Source organism: Mobula birostris, chromosome 5 (assembly GCF_030028105.1).
Source record: "Mobula birostris isolate sMobBir1 chromosome 5, sMobBir1.hap1, whole genome shotgun sequence".
Classification (NCBI taxonomy): domain Eukaryota; kingdom Metazoa; phylum Chordata; class Chondrichthyes; order Myliobatiformes; family Myliobatidae; genus Mobula; species Mobula birostris.
The window spans coordinates 186,786,291-186,804,401 of record NC_092374.1 but is presented as its reverse complement, the minus strand read 5'-3'; the positions used below and the strand labels follow the sequence as shown (position 1 = coordinate 186,804,401).

Below are 18,111 nucleotides of genomic sequence, written 5' to 3'. Positions count from 1 at the left end.
GAAATCCATTTGACACTCCTCAGCCCTCTTCCCTAAATGGTCTAAAATCCCCCTGCAACCCACAATAGCTGCCCTCACTATCAATGACAACACCTAATTTTGTGTAATATGCAAACTTATTGATCAAGCCTTGCATTTTTGCATCCAAATCACTGATAAAAATATAAAATAACAAGAGTCCCTACACTGATACCTGCATCACACCACTAGTCACCAGCTTCTATAATGGAAAACAATTTTCTACCTCGGAGCCAATTTTGAAACCCCCTGGAATGCCCTGGATTCATGTCAGGATCATGTCAAAATAGATAACATTCATTGTCCTGTCTACCTTTTGGTTAGTTCTTCAAAAAAATGATTTTGTCTAATGAAATCCTGGTCGATCCCATTGCTCAGAATTCCCTCCAGTAACTTCCCCACCACTGATGTCAGGCTGATCAGGCTGTAGTTCCCTGGCTTGTCCTCGCTGCCCCTCTTAAACAATAGACCAACAACCAGCATCACCATGAGAACAACAGAGATTCCAGTGGGAGGCTCACCATCCCCCTGTCAGGATAAACGGACAGGGAATATCTGTGGCTTCACCAGCATCACCCACATTCTCAGAACCAGTGTTGAGGAAGTGTTGCACAATGAGAGATCTCCACTTTTGGATGAGACATTAAACCAGAGTCCCATCTGCCTTCTTCAGGAAGGTGTAAATGATCCTTCGGTGTTATTTCCAAAAGAACAAAGGATTTCTCCCCAGTATCGGAAAAACGTTGCCAGCTTTTACATGACTGTTTGTTCAGCCTTACTCAGTACAAACTGAGTCTCATTCCCTCCAACAGTGACTGCACTTAAAGTACTTCATGGTCTGGGCCAGAGACTGGTAACAGATGCTGTGAGGTTACAGGTTCTGTTTCTCATGTGGAGAAGTTCACTCTGCCCCCTGCTCACAGGGGTTGGCTGAGTTTTTCAGTTCCTGTGTGACGTCATTGAAATAGTATGAAGAATGTAAAGAGCTGTCAGATATTCTCCTGTTCCTGGTACGATGCAACATCAGACCCTGATATCTGAAATAAAGTCGCTGGTGACAATCAGTCTGATGTGCAGGTGGCAGTCAGCTGTCTGGGTATCAACCTGCCCTTCACAAGGAGACTTCCTCTCCTCAAATGTGCCCCTGATCAGATTGTGGATATCAGCCAGAGCTCCTCTGTCTAAATGAGTAGGAGAACTTTTGTGACAAAATGTGGAATCGAGCCAGAGATTGAGAGTTTCAGTGACTTTCCACTGAAATTGTGGGGTAACTCCATAACCAATTATTGTGGAATTTGGGAAGATCAAATCCTGGATCATGTGGATCAGTGCAGTGCACTCCCAAAGGAGTGACCATTGCAACACCAGAAGGAGCAGTTGGTGCAGAATATTGGTAGGAGGTGACCTGGAAAGATTGGACTGGAGACCTCTGAGGACAACTGATCAGGGCTCGTGAATTGTCTGTTCTAGGTTTCCCACCTTACAGGACATGCAGTCAATAAGACAGGGCAGAGATTGGCACATGCCCATCCCTGCAGGATGAAAATGGAACAGTTTGGTTGTTTGCAACATTGTACAGCTGTTATGGTCATTTCTCTGGTGAATTGTTACATGTTTTCTCATTTGAATTTATTTTCACTTGCAGGTTATTCCATCAAGGACGTTTTAATTTATGTGTTGCAGATGTTGCCATTGGTGAATGTTATGCTTCTGGTTTACTTGATCTACAAGAAGGAGTTTTATAGAAGTATGTGACTTTACCTTTGTCTATAAGCTCCAGTTATCTCTCCAAGTAATTTGTGACAAATTTTAACAAAGACATTAATGAAATGAAAACTTGAAAATTATCCCCCTTCCCCCACAGAACCCACCCACCCTGACAAACTGTGACCTGTGGGATGAAACTGGCATCATCTTTCACCCAGTTGTGAAGTGTTGCTTCACAGTGATCCCATCTCTTACCTGACTCCAGAGGGATCTTTGGAAGAAGTCGGGTTGAGAGGAAGCTATCTCTGCTGTCTGGTGTTTGACAGGTGGTGCTGTTCAACTTCAAAATGAAATCAGCTGAGGAATGAGAGACAGAATCCCCTTTATCCCAGTGATGGTGAGGTGTTTGCATGATAGGTATCCCTCTGATTCTCGATAGAATTCAGTGTTGGGAGGCCTCTCACCGATCTTTCCTGGATATTTGCAGTAGTTTTGTTTTCAACAGCACCTTCCAGATAGTCAGCACAAAGGAACGCGTTCCTTCTCTTTCTCTCTAAGTTGTAAACTATCCAGGGTTCAAAATATTGACATTCCTTCATCATGGCCTAATTCAAGCAAAGCTTGGTTAAGTTCACTTTGAGATCTACTTCACCATACAGACTAAAGTTGTCCAAGAATAGAATCAATGTTTATACAGTAAGTGCCCCCTGCTGTTTCACAGACTAATTACCAAATGAAGTCTGTCAGCAAGCCAAGTAAAGCAAGATACGGGCAGATGACCACAGGCTTGGTCAGACAGTGGGGTATCAAAAAAAAAGCTTGAAGGATTAAGGAAACGTGGTGAGCTTTAGTGGGGTAAATTCAGAGGTAAAGAGCAATTTGCTGAAAGCACAAAGACCCTCTCTCACTGGTCCTCCTCTGTGTAGGGCCTCTGCCCCTTCCCTCTTTAGTCCTGACGAAGGGTTCCAGCCCGAAACGTTGACTGATCGTTTCCACGGATGCTGCCCGACCTGCTGAGTTCCTCCAGCGTGTTGTGAGTGCCACACAAAGATCAAGCTTGCTGAGAAGGAGAGCATTAGAACAGAAATATAAAGGTTTATAGACTGCAGAGAGGAAGGAGGAAGCAAATTGTAACGTCAAGGAGGTTTCTGAAAGTATTGATGAGCATTGAGCTGTAATCTGAGTGAGAACCAGTGTAGAGCAACAAATCTGAGAAAATTACAAACACCAGGGAAGAAACACTGAGTCAATTGTTGGAGCTGCCATCTGACAAGTTGGACATCCGGATAGACTTCATCCTGGGTCCTGAAAGAGGCAGCTAATGACACACTTCATGCAGCAATTTAAATGTTCTCCCTATTCAGAACAGTTTCCATTAAATTGGACAATAGCAAGCGTGATTGCTTTATACAAAGGTACCAAGAAACGACAGGAGAGTATGGGTGAGGGTGATGTGTGGATGTGAAACTTGGCAAGGAGATGGGGTAGAATATAGAGACAGATGAATCTGGAGACAGATACAATTTTCAGTACTGGAGTGATGTGTAACATTTCGAAGGGTTGATCCTGTGGGCAGATTGAAGGAGCAGAGACAGATGTATGATCTCAATCACAACCATCATGACATCCTAATAAGTTGCAGCAAAAGTTAAAGGATGGAACATCTGTCATTTATGCTATTTAGCGGCAGTGTCAGAGTATTTAACGACTGAGATCTTGGAACTGACCGGCAACGCAGCTCGCGACAACAAAAAGACCAGGATCATTCCCCGCCATCTCCAGCTCGCTATCCGCAACGATGAAGAACTCAACAAGCTGCTGGGTGCATTATAAAAATAATACATTATTTTTACATTCAGGATAATCTTTCAGCACGTCTACATAAAATGTTCCAGCATGTGGACTGTTCAGCCTGCACCCGTGTGGAGTTCAGTTTTCAATTTGAACCAGAACACTGTCCGATGCTATTGAACAGCTGAAACAGTGATGTTCTGATTCTCTGCATCAGAACAGGCTATACTGTCAGACATGGAACTCAGTCACTGGCAAAATGTTGTTAATTGCAGTCCTCCAGGTCACTGGGATAATTCAGCAGAACTGATTTACAGTGGCCTGATATCCCATCCACTGGATGTATACACGGACAAACTACAGAGTACCTGTCATTTCCACATGGGATGCCTGTGGGTCAGTAAGTTATTTCCAGAGGGAACCAGAAGATGCTTTTGGTCCCTCCCTGGTCTCTCCACTTGTTGCCAGTGTGTGAGAGCTCTCGGAACCTCCATCAGTCCAATGCTTGAATGTCTGGTCCAGTTCTGAGCTGGTTGATTGCCTCATGTTAGGACACTGAATATCACAATGAACCTGACCAAGCCCGGGTTCATCTCTGTTCACTGCAGCATTTCACTGATGCAAGTTTTGAATAAGTTGTGTAGATTGTAACTCAGGGGGATTACTACCATCAGGGAGGAGCACAGGAGCCTGAAGACACACATTCAATGATTTAGGAATAGCTTCTTCCCCTCTGTCATCAGATTTCTGAACGGTCCGTGTACCCATGAGAATGATCTCACTATTGTTGCTGTCTTTTTACATAACTGTATCCTCATTGTAATTTATAGTATATTTTATTTATTGCTCTGTGCTGTTGCCACAAAGCAACAAATTTCATGACGTATATCAGTGATAATAAACCTGAGTCTGAATTCTGATTCTGAGAATTTCAAATGGTTTTAATTTCTTTTTTTAGTGTGGTGGAGCACCTCCGCTAGTTTCTTTAACCTGATATTCTTACTTGGCATTTCTGTCAGCACTGCGATTCCAGGTAAGTACTATAACATTATTCTGTATTTACATGAAATGATGTACTTGGTACTGAGCAGAGGGACAGAATGAGGTGTCTCTGTCAGAACATTGTCAGCTGCTTCATCTGGACCACAAACACATACTGACCTTGGCCCCACAGCTGAGACTGGGAAACCTGCTGGAGGTTTAAAATATTTGAATGTCCATTTTAGTTTAAATCTCTGTTCAGAACAGCTGGCCACACAAAATTTCAGACAGGCAACAATCTACTACCTGTCGTCTGTACAGAGTCCATGAAGTTGATGCCATTTTGCCTTGCTTCTATAGCCTCTGTGTCTGTCTGCTGAGTAAATACAGATGTAAAATATGCATTTAAGATCTCCTTTATCGTTTCGGGCTCCACACATGTATTACCATTCAGATCTTCCTGAGGACCAACTTTGTCACTTGAAATCCTTTTGCTCTGAACATATCTGTAGAATCCCTCCGGATTCTCCTTCACCTCGTCTGCTAAAGCAACCTCAAGCCTTCTTTTAGCCCTCCTGGTTTCTTTCTTAACTGTTCTCTCATTTCTTATACTCCATAAGCACCTCATTTGTTCTTACCTGCCTGAACCTGCAATGTACCTCTTTCTTTTTCTTAAACAAGGCCACAATATCTCTTGAAAACCAAGGTTTCCCATACCTGTTATCTTTACCTTTTATTCAGACAGGCACATACAAGCTTTGTACTTCCAAAATTTCATTTTTGAAGGCCTCCCACTGACCAAGTGCACATTTGCCAGAAAACATGCTGTCCGAATCCACACTTACTAGATCTTCTCCTTTACCATCAAAATTGGCCTTTCTCCAATTTAGAATCTTAACCTGCAGACCAGACCTATCTTTCTGCTTATTTTCTTCAAAACTAATGACATTGTGATCACAAGATGCAAAGTGTTCTCCTACACACACTTCTGTCACCTTTCCTATCTCATTCCCTAACAGCAGATCAAGAATCACACACTTTTGTTGGGAGTTCTAATACTGATCAAGAAAGTTTCCTGAACAGATTTGACAAACTCTATCCAGTATGGTCCTTTGACACTATGGGAGTCCAAGTCAATACAGTTAAAGTTAAAATCAGCAACTATAACAACCTTATAATTTTTGCAACAGTCTACAGTCTCTCAATAAATTTGTTCCTCTAAATCCCATGGACTTTTGTATGATCTGTAATGTGCCCCATTAACGTGTTCACACTTTCCTTATTCCACAGTTCCACCATAATGCCTCACTTGATGAGTTCTCCAGTCTGGCCTGTCTAAAGACTGCCAGGATATTATCCTTGACTAATAAAATATCCCCTCCTCCTTTAATCCCTCCCTCTCTGTTGTGTCTAAAACAATGGAACCCCAGAATATTGAGCTGCCAGTCCACCTCCTCCTGCAACCAAGTCTCCCTAATGGCTACAATACCATATTCCCAGGTGTTGATCCATGCTGTGAGCTCATCTGCCTTTCCTACGGTGCTACTTGCATTGAAGTATACACAGCTCAGGACATCAGTTGCACCATGCTCAGCCTTTTGATTCCCGTCTGTCCCCACAACCTCTCCACTATCTGTTCTGACACTCTGGTTCCCATCCAGATGCAACTCCAGTTTAACAACTCCTCCTCAACCCCGTGCAGCACTCACAAACCTTCCCACTAGGATAGAGGGCTGTAGAACAGAGGGATCTGGGAATAATGGTGCATAGTTCCCTGAAGGTGGAATCTCATGTGGATAGGGTGGTGAAGAAAACTCTTGGTATGCTGGCCTTTATTAATCAGAGCATTGAGTATAGGAGTTGGGGTGTAATGTTGAAAATGTATAGGGCATTGGTAAGGCCAAATTTGAAGTATTGTGTACAGTTCTGGTCACCGAATTATTGGAAAGGTGTCAATAAAATTGAGAGAGTACAGAGCAGGTTTACTAAAATGTTACCTGGGTTTCATCTCCTAAGTTACAGAGAAAGGTTGAACAAGTTAGGTCTTTATTCTTTGGAGCATAGAAGGTTGAGAGGGGACTTGATAGAGGTGTTTAAAATTATGAAGGGGATTGATAGAGTTGACATGGATAGGCTTTTTCTATTGAGAGTGGGGAAGATTCAAACAAGAGGACATGAGTTGAGAGTTAAAGGACAAAAGTTTAGGGGTAACATGAGGGGGAACTTCTTTACTCAGAGTGGTAGCTGTGTGGAACGAGCTTCCAGCAGAAGTGGTTGAGGCAGGTTCGATGTTGTCGTTTAAAGTTAAATTGGATAGCTATATGGACAGGAAAGGAATGGAGGGTTATGGGCTGAGTGCAGGTCAGTGGGACTAGGTGAGAGTAAGAGTTTGGCACAGACTAGAAGGGCCGAGATGGCCTGTTTCCGTGCTGTAATTGTTATATGGTTACTGTATATGGTTATAGGATATTAGTCTCCCTCCAGTTCAGGTGTAAACTGTGACTTCTGTACAGGTTCCAATTTCCCTGGAAAAGAGAGCCCAATATTCCAAGAATCTGAAACCCTCCCTCCTACACCACCTCATTAGCCATGTGTTCAACTGTATAATCTTCCTATTTCTGGCCTCATTAGCACATGGCCTGAGTAGCAATCCTGAGATCACAACCCTGAAAGTTCTGCCCTTCAACTGAGCACCGAACTCCTGAACTCACTTTGCAGAACCTTTTCACTCTTCCTACCTACATGGACCACGACTTCTGGCTGTTCACCCTCCCACTTCAGAATGCTGAGGACTTAATCCAAGATGTCCTGGATCCAGGCACCCAGGAGGCACCATAACATCTGGGAATCTCGTTCTTGTCCACAGAACCTCCTTTCTGTTCCCTAACAAATGAATGCCTTATCACCCCAGAAGGCTGTGGAGGCCAAGTCTCTGGATACTTTCAAGAAAGAGATGGATAGAGCTCTTAAAGATAGTGGAATCAAAGGTTATGGGGATAAGGCAGGAACTTGTTACTGATTGTGGATGATCAGCCATGATCACAGTGAATGGCGGTGCTGGCTCGAAGGGCCGAATGGCCTACTCCTGCACCTATTGTCTACTGACCACAGCTCACCCCTTCCTTCCCCTTCCCTCATGAGTTACAGAGCCAGACTCAGTGCCAGAGTCCTGACCGTTGTGACTTTCCTCTGCTAGGTCATCCCCCCAACAGTATCCAAGTGGTGTACCTGTTGTTGATGGGGATGGCCACAGGGGTACTCTGCACTGGCTGTTTAATCCCTTTCCCTGTCCTGACTGTCACCCAATTTCCTGTGTTCTCCACCTTGGGTGTAACTAATTCTCGATATGTCCTACCTGTCAACCCCCTCAGACTCCCGAATGATCCGGAGCTCTTCCAGTTCCAGCTCCAAGTCCTTAACACAGAGTGTGAGAAGCTGTAGCTGGAAGTATTTCTCACAGGTGTAGCCATCAGAGAGACACTGGAGGTCTCCCTGCCTTCCCACATCCAGCAAGAGGAGCGTTCCACTATCCTGTGTGGCATTTCTACTGTTCCTAACTGTGCAACCATAAAGAAGGAAAAACAATAAAATGCGGGTGAAAAGAAAACTCTACCTGCAGCTTTGTTTTGCTTTCTTTGACTGAAGCCTCTCCTCACTGAAGCCTTGAAGAGCTAAAGCCTCAAAATCTCCACTCTAATTCTGACCACTTCAGTGATGGCCACTCCACTAGCCACTGCCTTACTCTAATTTGTTCTTGCCAATTAATCCTGAATTCAGGTTGGGTGCTGCTCAAAATACCAAACTGTCATGAGTCACTGCATTTTCTGCACAATGGGCGAACGGGAGTGAACTATGTCTTCTCAAGCGTCCAATCTCTCCAATAGAGCGCTGCTCAAATGAATATCTAAATGTCATTCTCCCTGTTCTGTGTGTGTCTAGGACCTGCAATATTAACTCTGTTTCACCTTCCACAGATGCTACACAAACTGCTGTGTGTTTTCAACATTTTTGTTTTTTTATTAAACACAGAGCTGATAGATTCTAAGTTGTAAATATCTAAAAGCACCAGTGATTCAATACCCATGGGAGAGCAGAGTTTCTAATTAGTGATTAATATAATGTAATGAAACGATATTGAACTTCGTCAAAACTGGAGGAAAAGCAAGTTCCAATGAGGAAATTCGGACTGTACAATAGAATATCGATAGATTAGTGAGTGGGTGACAACTCAGCACATGGAGTTTAATACAAGAAAGTGTGAGGTGGAGCCCTTGAGTAAGAAGAACCGGACTGTTATGTCAATGGAGAGGAATTGTAAATGAGTGAATTGCAGAGGGATCAAGATAAAGGATTCACAAAAGATCTGGTGCAGCAAGTAATTAGGAACAGGAGTGACATATAAGCCTTAATTGCAAGGTGTTACGTAACCGGCAACAACGAATATTAATCGAGACAGGTTTTATGAAAACAACCAAACATTTATTAAACACATATAAGGGAAAAGGGGGAAAAAAAACAAAGGAAAACTTTAACCGGAGGTTAAACAGGTACGCAGCCGTTCATCAACTCCACTCGGCTCTGGTTCTTAAAGCGTTAAATGCGAAAACAGTTCTTAAAGCGATACAGTCAGATACAGTTCTTAAAGCGATAACTTCAAAAGTCCAACAGTTTTACACATTCAATTGGGAGAGACTTCTCTGGAGAACGATTTCTTCACCAACGCACCTTTACTGCCGGTTCTGTCCACAGGATTCCCGATGCCAAAAATAAACAGTTTAAATCGACTGACCTTAAATTCCTTTTAGAGAGAGAGAGCCTTTGTGCATGAACTCATTGCGCTATTGCAAGAGTTATCTCAATGCAGGTTCTCTTCAATGAAGACTCAATAAGGTCGATCCTTTATTAAACTGCCAAACAATGCCGACTTCTCTCAATCCTTCACTTTGATGAATTCCTCACTCTCCCTTCAAAACTGTCGGAATTGAGTAAATTGGCACTTCCAGCCACAAATTTCCAGTTCAAATACAATATCTTGTAAGAGAACGCACCTTCCGTTTTAAAAATGAAACTGCGTCACAAAAACAAACACGCACCAGAAACGGAGGCACAACACGTTCTACCCGGAAATCTACAAACTCAAAAACCCACTACGTCACCTGAGTCGACCCTTATTTCGTCACGGGACACATGTCATCACATGACCTCACATCGGCGGGAAAGTCACATCAGGTGACCTCCAAAAGACCATTACAGCATTCTCACAAAAAAAAACAGATCTCCTTGAGCATGTAACAAAGGGATTTGTAGTTTAGAGATGGGGAAGTATTGTTACAGTTGTACAGAGTGTTGGAGAGTTCACTTGGTACTGTGCACAGTTCTGGTCCCCTTGTTTCAGAACAATTGCACTGACACTGCCGGCAGTCCAAAAGTGATCCATAAGGATCATTCCTGGGATGAGAGGCTTTTCCCACCACAAGTAGTTGGGATGTATTTAAAGAAGAGATGGATAAATATTTGAAAGATTGGGAAATTCATGATTGTGTGGGACTGAGACAAAAGAGGAGATGAGGTCTGGGGCAGATCAGCTCCAATTGTATTGAACGGTGGGGCAGGTTTAAGGAGCTGAGTGACCGACTCCCCTCTTATTTTCTTGTGTTTTTATCTTCTCACAAAAGAACAATGGATTCTGAGGTGTATATATTTCAATGCGAGGAGTATTGCGGGGAAGGCGGATGAGTTGAGGGCGTTGATTGACATGTGGAATTATGACATTATAGCAATTAGTGAAACTTGGCTACAGGAGGACTGGCAGCTTAATATTCCAGAGTTCTAATATTTCAGATGTGATCGAGGCAGAGGAATGAAAGGTGGGGGAGTAGCATTGCTTGTTAGGGAAAATATTACAGCAGCGCTCAGGCAGGACAGATTAGAGGGCTTGTCTACTGAGTCCTTATGGGTGGAGCTGAGAAACAGGAAAGGAATGGCTACATTAGTGGGATTGTATTACGGACCACCCAGTAGTCAACGAGACTTGGAAGAGCAAACCTGCAGAGAGATAGCAGGCAACTGCAGGAAACATAAAGTTGTGGTGGTAGGGGATTTTAATTTTCCATACATTGATTGGGACTCCCATACTGCTAGGGGTCTAGATGGTTTAGAGTTTGTAAAATGTGTTCAGGAAAGTTTTCTAAATCATATATAGAGGGACCAACTAGAGGGGATGCAATATTGGATCTCCTGTTCGGAAACGAGTTAGGACAAGTGACGGAAGTCTGTGTAGGGGAGCACTTTGGTTCCAGTGATCATAACACCATTAGTCTCAACTTGATCATGGACAAGGATAGATCTGGTCCTAGGGTTGAGGTTCTGAACTGGAAGAAGGCCAAATTTGAGGAAGTGAGAAAGGATCTAAAAAGCGTGGATTGGGACAAGTTGTTCTCTGGCAAAGATGTGATTGGTAGGTGGGAAGCCTTCAAAGGGGAAATTTTGAGAGTGCAGAGTTTGTATGTTCCTGTCAGGATTAAAGGCAAATTGAATAAGAATAAGGAACCTTGGTTCTCAAGGGATATTGCAACTCTGATAAAGAAGAAGAGGGAGTTGTATGAAATGTATAGGAAACAGGGAGTAAATCAGGTGCTTGAGGAGTATAAGAAGTGCAAGAAAATACTTAAGAAAGTAATCAGGAGGGCTAAAAGAAGACATGAGGTTGCCTTGGCAGTCAAAGTGAAGGATAATCCAAAGAGTTTTTACAAGTATATTAAGAGCAAAAGGATTGTAAAGGGTAAAATTGGTCCTCTTGAAGATCAGAGTGGTCGGCTATGTGCGGAACCAAAGGAAATGGAGGAGATCTTAAATAGGTTTTTTGCATCTGTATTTACTAAGGAAACTGGCATTAAGTCTATGGAATTGAGGGAATCAAGTAGTGAGATCATGGAAACTGTACAGATTGAAAAGGAGGAGGTGCTTGCTGTCTTGAGGAAAATTAAAGTGGATAAATCCCCGGGACCTGACAGGGTTTTCCCTCGGACCTTGAAGGAGACTAGTGTTGAAATTGCGGGGGCCCTGGCTGAAATATTTAAAATGTCGCTGTCTACGGGTGAGGTGCTGGAGGATTGGAGAGTGGCTCATGTTGTTCCGTTGTTTAAAAAAGGATCGAAAAGTAATCCGGGAAATTATAGGCCGGTGAGTTTAACATCAGTAGTAGGTAAGTTATTGGAGGGGGTACTAAGAGACAGAATCTACAAGCATTTGGATAGACAGGGACTTATTAGGGAGAGTCAACATGGCTTTGTGCGTGGTAGGTCATGTTTGACCAATCTATTGGAGTTTTTCTAGGAGGTTACCAGGAAAGTGGATGAAGGGAAGGCAGTGGATGTTGTCTCTATGGACTTCAGTAAGGCCTTTGACAAGGTCCCGCATGGGAGGTTAGTTAGGAAAATTCAGTCGCTAGGTATACATGGAGAGGTGGTAAATTGGATTAGACATTGGCTCAATGGAAGAAGCCAAAGAGTGGTAGTAGAGAATTGCTTCTCAGAGTGGAGGCCTGTGACAAGTGGTGTGCCACAGGGATCAGTGCTGGGTCCATTGTTATTTGTCATCTATATCAATGATCTGGATGATAATGTGGTAAATTGGATTAGCAAATTTGCTGATGATACAAAGATTGGAGGTGTCGTAGACAGTGAGGAAGGTTTTCAGAGCCTGCAGCGGGACTTGGACCAGCTGGAAATATGGGCTGAAAAATGGCAGATGGAGTTTAATACAAATAAGTGGGAGGTATTGCACGTTGGAAGGACAAATCAAGGTAGAACATACAGGGTTAATGGTAAGGCACTGAGGAGTGCAGTAAGACAGAGGGATCTGGGCATACAGGTACAAAATTCCCAAAAAGTGGCGTCACAAGTAGATAGGGTCGTAAAGAGAGGTTTTGGTACATTGGCCTTTGTTAATCAAAGTATTGAGTATAAGAGCTGGAATGTTATGATGAGGTTGTATAAGGCATTGGTGAGGCTGAATCTGGAGTATTGTGTTCAGTTTTGGTCACCAAATTACAGGAAGGATATAAATAAGGTTGAAAGTGCAGAGAAGGTTTACAAGGATGTTGCTGGGACTTGAGAAACTCAGTTACAGAGAAAGGTTGAATAGGTTAGGACTTTATTCCCTGGAGTGTAGAAGAATGAGGGGAGATTTGATAGAGGTATATAAAATTATGATGGGTATAGATAGAGTGAATGCAAGCAGGCTTTTTCCACTGAGGCAAGGGGAGAAAAAAACCAGAGGACATGGGTTAAGGGTGAGGGGGGAAAAGTTTAAAGGGAACATTAGTGGGGACTTCTTCACACAGAGTGGTGGAATGAGCTGCCAGATGAGGTGGTAAATGCGGGTTCTTTATTAACATTTAAGAGTAAATTGGACAGATACATGGATGGGAGGTGTATGGAGGGATATGGTCCGTGTGCAGGTCAGTGGGACTAGGCAGAAAATGGTTCGGCACAGCCAAGAAAGGCCAAAAGGCCTGTTTCTGTGCTGTAGTTTTCTATGGTTTCTATGGTTTCTATGATTGTGGTCCCTAACACAAGAGATTCTGCAAATACTGGGAATCCAGAGAAACACACACAAAGTGCTGGAGGAACTCAGCAAGTTTGGCAGCATCTATGGAAAGGAATAAAGAGTTGATGTTTCGGACTACACTTCATCAGGACCAGAAAGAAAGGGGAAAGAGCCAGAATAGGAATGTGGGGGGAGGGGAAAGAGTGCAAGGTGATAGGGGAAGCCATGTGGAGAGCGAGGTAGGTGGGTGGGGGAGGGGTGAAGTGAGAAGCTGGGAGGTAACAGGTGGAAAAGGCAAATGGCTGACAAATGAATCCAATCGGACAGGAGAGCAGTCCATGAGAGGAATGGATGGAGGAGAGGCAGGGGCTTCTGACAGTGAACTCATCAAGGTTTGGCCATCTCAACACCAGAAGGAGCACCCAGTGCAGAATATTGGCAGCAGGTAACAGGGAAATAGTGACTGAGGAAGACTGAGTAAGTCAGTCTATTCTTGGCCGGCGTAACATTTCAGTGGCTTGTTAACCCAGCACAGCAGGTAGAGTCAGTTGGTGCAGACCAGAAGTCACAGGTTGACAAGACTGGGCAGTGATTAGCACATCCCTTCCCTGCAGGAGATAAGGGGAACAAATTGGATGTGGCAACAATTGGGAGCTCTCCTGCTCATTTTTCTGGTGTATTGTTGCATATTTGCTTATCTGAATGTATTTGTAATTGCAGGTTTTTACAGCAAGGACACTGTAACGATTGCTGCGTCAATCACAATGGCGGTGTTGCTCCTAGTGGCTTTTATTCCATTTGTGTTTTTTTCGTGGAAAACAGTTTGGTATGAAGGTAAGTGTTATTGTCTACACTCGTGTTTAAACTTCAGGCGCCTCTCCAAGGAAATTGCTGTTAATTTTAAAAGAAAAGTTACTCCCTCCCCCCACCACCACCACTCTGTATCACTGAGACATGAGGGATGAAATTCCCCTGTATTTTTGCCCAGTTGTGGAGTGGTGTTTCACAGTGACACCACTGCTGGGACGATTCCAGACTCACCTCTGACCTGGTGTCTGAGACTGTACTTGAGGGTAAAATGTCTCAACTCAATTGTGTTACACACATGATGTTGTCAAAGGTGCTGTGACTGGTGATGTAGAGGTGAGGAGTGAGGGACCACTCCTCACTGCACACACGTGGCTCCTCCATGGAGAGAGTTAAGAGCACCAAGTTTCTGAGAGTGCACAAAATTGATGATCTTACCTGGCCCGTCATCACCACCTCTTTGGATAAGAAAGCACAGCAGCACCTCCATTCCTTGAGGAGATCGTGGCTAACCCCCACCCCCATCCCCCATGATAACCAGTTTTTACAGGACCCCAATCGAGAGTGTCCTCACCGGCTGCATCTCTGTCTGGTATGGGAATTGCAAGGCATCTGACTGCAAGTCCCAACAAAAGATCACAAGTGTTGCTGAGAGGATCACTGGGGTCTCTTTCACCCAGTAGAGATACTTATCAGGAGTGTTACATATGCAGGGCACTTAGAACTGTCAGTGATCCCTCCCATCCGTCCACTAATCTTTTTGATCCCCTACCATCAGGCAGGAGGTACCGTAGCATTAAAACAAGATCAGTTAGGATGCGGAACAGTTTCTTCCCCCAGGCCGTAAGACTATTGAACTTCCTGCCACCACCCAGGTCTCATCATGTATGAAGCACCAGCAGTGTGAGACTGTTTACTTTTCAGTTATATTATATATGCATCTTGTTATTTGTTAATTTATTTGTGGTGATATTACTTTGTGTTATGCACGTGAGTTACATGTACTGTGTTGTGCACATTAATCCAGAGGAAAGTGGTCTCATTTGATGGTATGCATGTATACGGTTGAATGACAATAACTTTAACTTGAAAGTTGCTCGTTGATCCTGATGAAGGTGAGGTGAGAGAGTGGTAAAGTCCCTCCTCATCACATGGATTTCAGCAAAGTTTTGTTAAAGATCCTCATGGCGCACTCAAGAAACTAAATGTCCATGGGATCCAGGAAAAGATGGTGTTGGAATAAAAATTGGTTCAGAGGGAGGAAGCAAACAATGAGGATCAATGGGAGTTTCAGTGTCTGGAGGGACATGTGTGGTGAGTTAAGCAGGGCTCAGTAATAGGTCCTTTGCTGTTTAAGGTACTCGTCAATGATTTGAACTTGAATTGAGGAAAACGATCAGGAAGTTTCCCGTTGATCACAATATTAGCAGTTTGGTGGACAGTGAAGAAGAAAGGTCTGGGTCACAGGAAGATATCGGTGGTCTCCTTGGATACACAAAAGAGGAAATGGAACTCAGTCTGGAAATGTTTACAGCAGTGCTTTTGGAGAGGGCAAACTAGGCAAAGGAACAAACAGTAAACAGAAGACTAAGGCATGGAGGGGAACTGACAACTCTCAATGTTCATGGGCACAGATCCCAGAAAGATGGGTTGCTAGGTTACCTGGTTTCTGTCAATTGCAGTAGCATAAGAGTGGTAGACTTGATGTAGATGTGGAGAGAAATGGTTTCAAGGAGAAGTAATCAGGAATGGACAGCTGAGAGAACTGGCATAGATGGGCTGAACGGCCTTCTTCCATGTGGTAAGGAAAGTGGGGTCTTGCCTTTTGTTTTGTGCACAGAGCTGGTGATGGGAGATGTGAAAGGGTGAGGAACAATACCTGAGGAGAGGGAACGATTAGCAATGGCATTAACATTGGAACCAGGAGAGGAGGTTGGTGATGAACAGGATCTAACAGAAGGAGGGTTGAGCATGAAAAAGAAATGGTTAGAATCCAGACTCAATGCAATTTCAACACCAGGGCATCGAGGGACATTTGGGAGGGTTGATCCAGTGGGCAAAGGGAAGTAGGGAAACTACAGGGGCAGATGCACAGTCTGAATCCCAGCCATTCATGGGTTCAGTGCACATTGTTAGAATATTTCAGCATGGTGAATTGTGGAAACAGTGGTGAATTAGGGGTTCTCTTTGCATTTCTGCACAGTCTTTGAATGAACAATTGGTGAAGGAGAGCAGGACCTGATGATGCTGAATAGGGTGCAGCCAGATCTGACGATGGACGGTTAAAGCCATTTTTCACTAAGGACACACCCACACTTGCATCTCTCATTTGAGGGAGTGCAGATGGAGGCTCCACCACAGCAGACACTCAGATGAGGGATTAATGTAGGTTTTCAGAAATAAAATGAAGTGAGGCATTTTATGTTTAACGAAACCCGTAACACATTTTATTGAACTCCCAAACCAACACACAAAAACGTGCTAAAACTCTTTACATAATAATATCATCTCGTCAGACCATCATCTCAAAGTGAAACCACAACTCAGTGTCGATGGTTGTGAATTATGTACATTTCTGCCAGTCATGTTACCCTACACAGGCCCCTCTGGAATTAACTAAAACCAGCATTGGGAGCCTGTCTGAAGCTGGGATCAGCAGCCCGGCTCGGGTCCTGTGCCCGTTCAGAGGTGATGGCAGGGGCATGGCCGTGGAATACTCCAAATCTCGGTGGGCTGGGTTAAGGCGATCTTCTGAAATATGTTCCGGTTTATCCCTCTTATCAATGATCGAAGTCTTTTCCCTCCATTCCAAAATGCAGAATGGGCCATTGTAAGGGGGCCTAAGGGGATGTTGGTGTGCATCATGGCGGACAAAAACAAACGAGGTGGAATGTAGGTCAACAGGAACCCAAGAGTGATTTATTTTGTAGCCTGGGAAAAATTCACACTCAGGACAACAAATACCTTTTCGGGTCTTTAATTCCTTTATCTGTTTCAGATATTTTAATGCTGAAAGAGGGTATCAAAATAAAACAACAAAATGAATTTAAAGAAATGCACAGTTCCTGCTGTTACAATCTCAGTTTAACTTCAGTCCACACACTTGTGTGTCAATGAGTTACATATGCAGTATGAAAATAAATTAAACAAAATATACAAAACCAATACGGTGGTGGCAATTCTAAAAAAAACAATGCAAACAACATCAGAATCCCACCAACGCTGTACCTTGTACATAACATTGAAAATATCAATAAATACATCTCATCATAATGAAGGTGTATACTCACTTTGGCACACACGTGCTTAACTTCTAAACATGTACAGACTGGACCCTGAAACAAATTCTCCTCACTCACACTACTCAGCCGATGAGGAACTTCGCACAACCATGCCATCCTGTGCCAATACCTTACTCACGAAAATCTGGGAAAAGCAGCTCCCAGCACTCGATATTTGTCTTTGCAGAACATTGTTAACTCTTCTTTCTACTCCACATGTGCATAATGACGTCACTGTTTTCTCTTAAAGGCACAGGCAGCTATTTTAGTGTTACCAGAGTGAATGCACAAGTTCACTTTTAACAATACAAAATAATATTCAGCAATCACCTGGTTACATTCTCCCCTGCAAACAGGTAAGCATCCTCGTTTATTCGCTCACTGCAAAGGTATTTTTAACCTCTTTAACTGCTTCTCTGAATGGAGCTGAACCTGGACGAGCCAGTATCTGTGACACTGCTGCAGGACTTATGGAGGCCACATTTCGGACTGACCTTGGTTCGTGATGTGGGTTAGAGTGCTGTCCAGCGTTTACTCTTTTACTCCTGTGGGGTACTACAACAGGAGGACCACCAACATCTGACCCTGTATCATCAGTCTCAGGCACTACAGTCTCAGTTCCAGACATTTTTACAGTCCCAGAAGATATGCTGCCAAGGCTGGAGTCAAGATTCTGTACACCCTGTTCTGACACACCTTCTACCAATATGACCTCATTCTCTAAATCCTCAGAATCTGATTCATGTCCCGAGGACATGAGTTTATCATCTCCTTCCAGGAGCTGGGGTGGGAAGGGTCTCTCAGGGCCTGATGTCTACCCTGTTCACCCTCTTGATAGGCCCTCCCTCCAAAGGTTCCACAGTGTATGTGCTGCCTAGTACCTACACCAGCCTGTAGACAGTTGATTTCCAAGCATCCTGGACCTTATTACGGCATAATGGTCTGTTCCTGAGGTAAACCGGTGTATTTATATCAA

General features: G+C 43.6%; 1 protein-coding gene across 2 annotated transcripts in view; it reads left to right on the top strand.

The window, feature by feature from the left end:
* The window catches only part of LOC140198136 (uncharacterized), a 187,348-nt gene that overhangs the window by 122,340 nt on the left and 46,897 nt on the right, over nt 1–18,111 (top strand). For both annotated transcript variants that reach the window (XM_072259094.1, XM_072259093.1), the window contains exons 11-13: nt 1,664–1,765; nt 4,475–4,549; nt 13,768–13,881. In XM_072259094.1, coding sequence (XP_072115195.1) covers nt 1,664–1,765; nt 4,475–4,549; nt 13,768–13,881 — 291 coding nt within the window. The remainder of the gene's footprint in view (nt 1–1,663; nt 1,766–4,474; nt 4,550–13,767; nt 13,882–18,111) is intronic.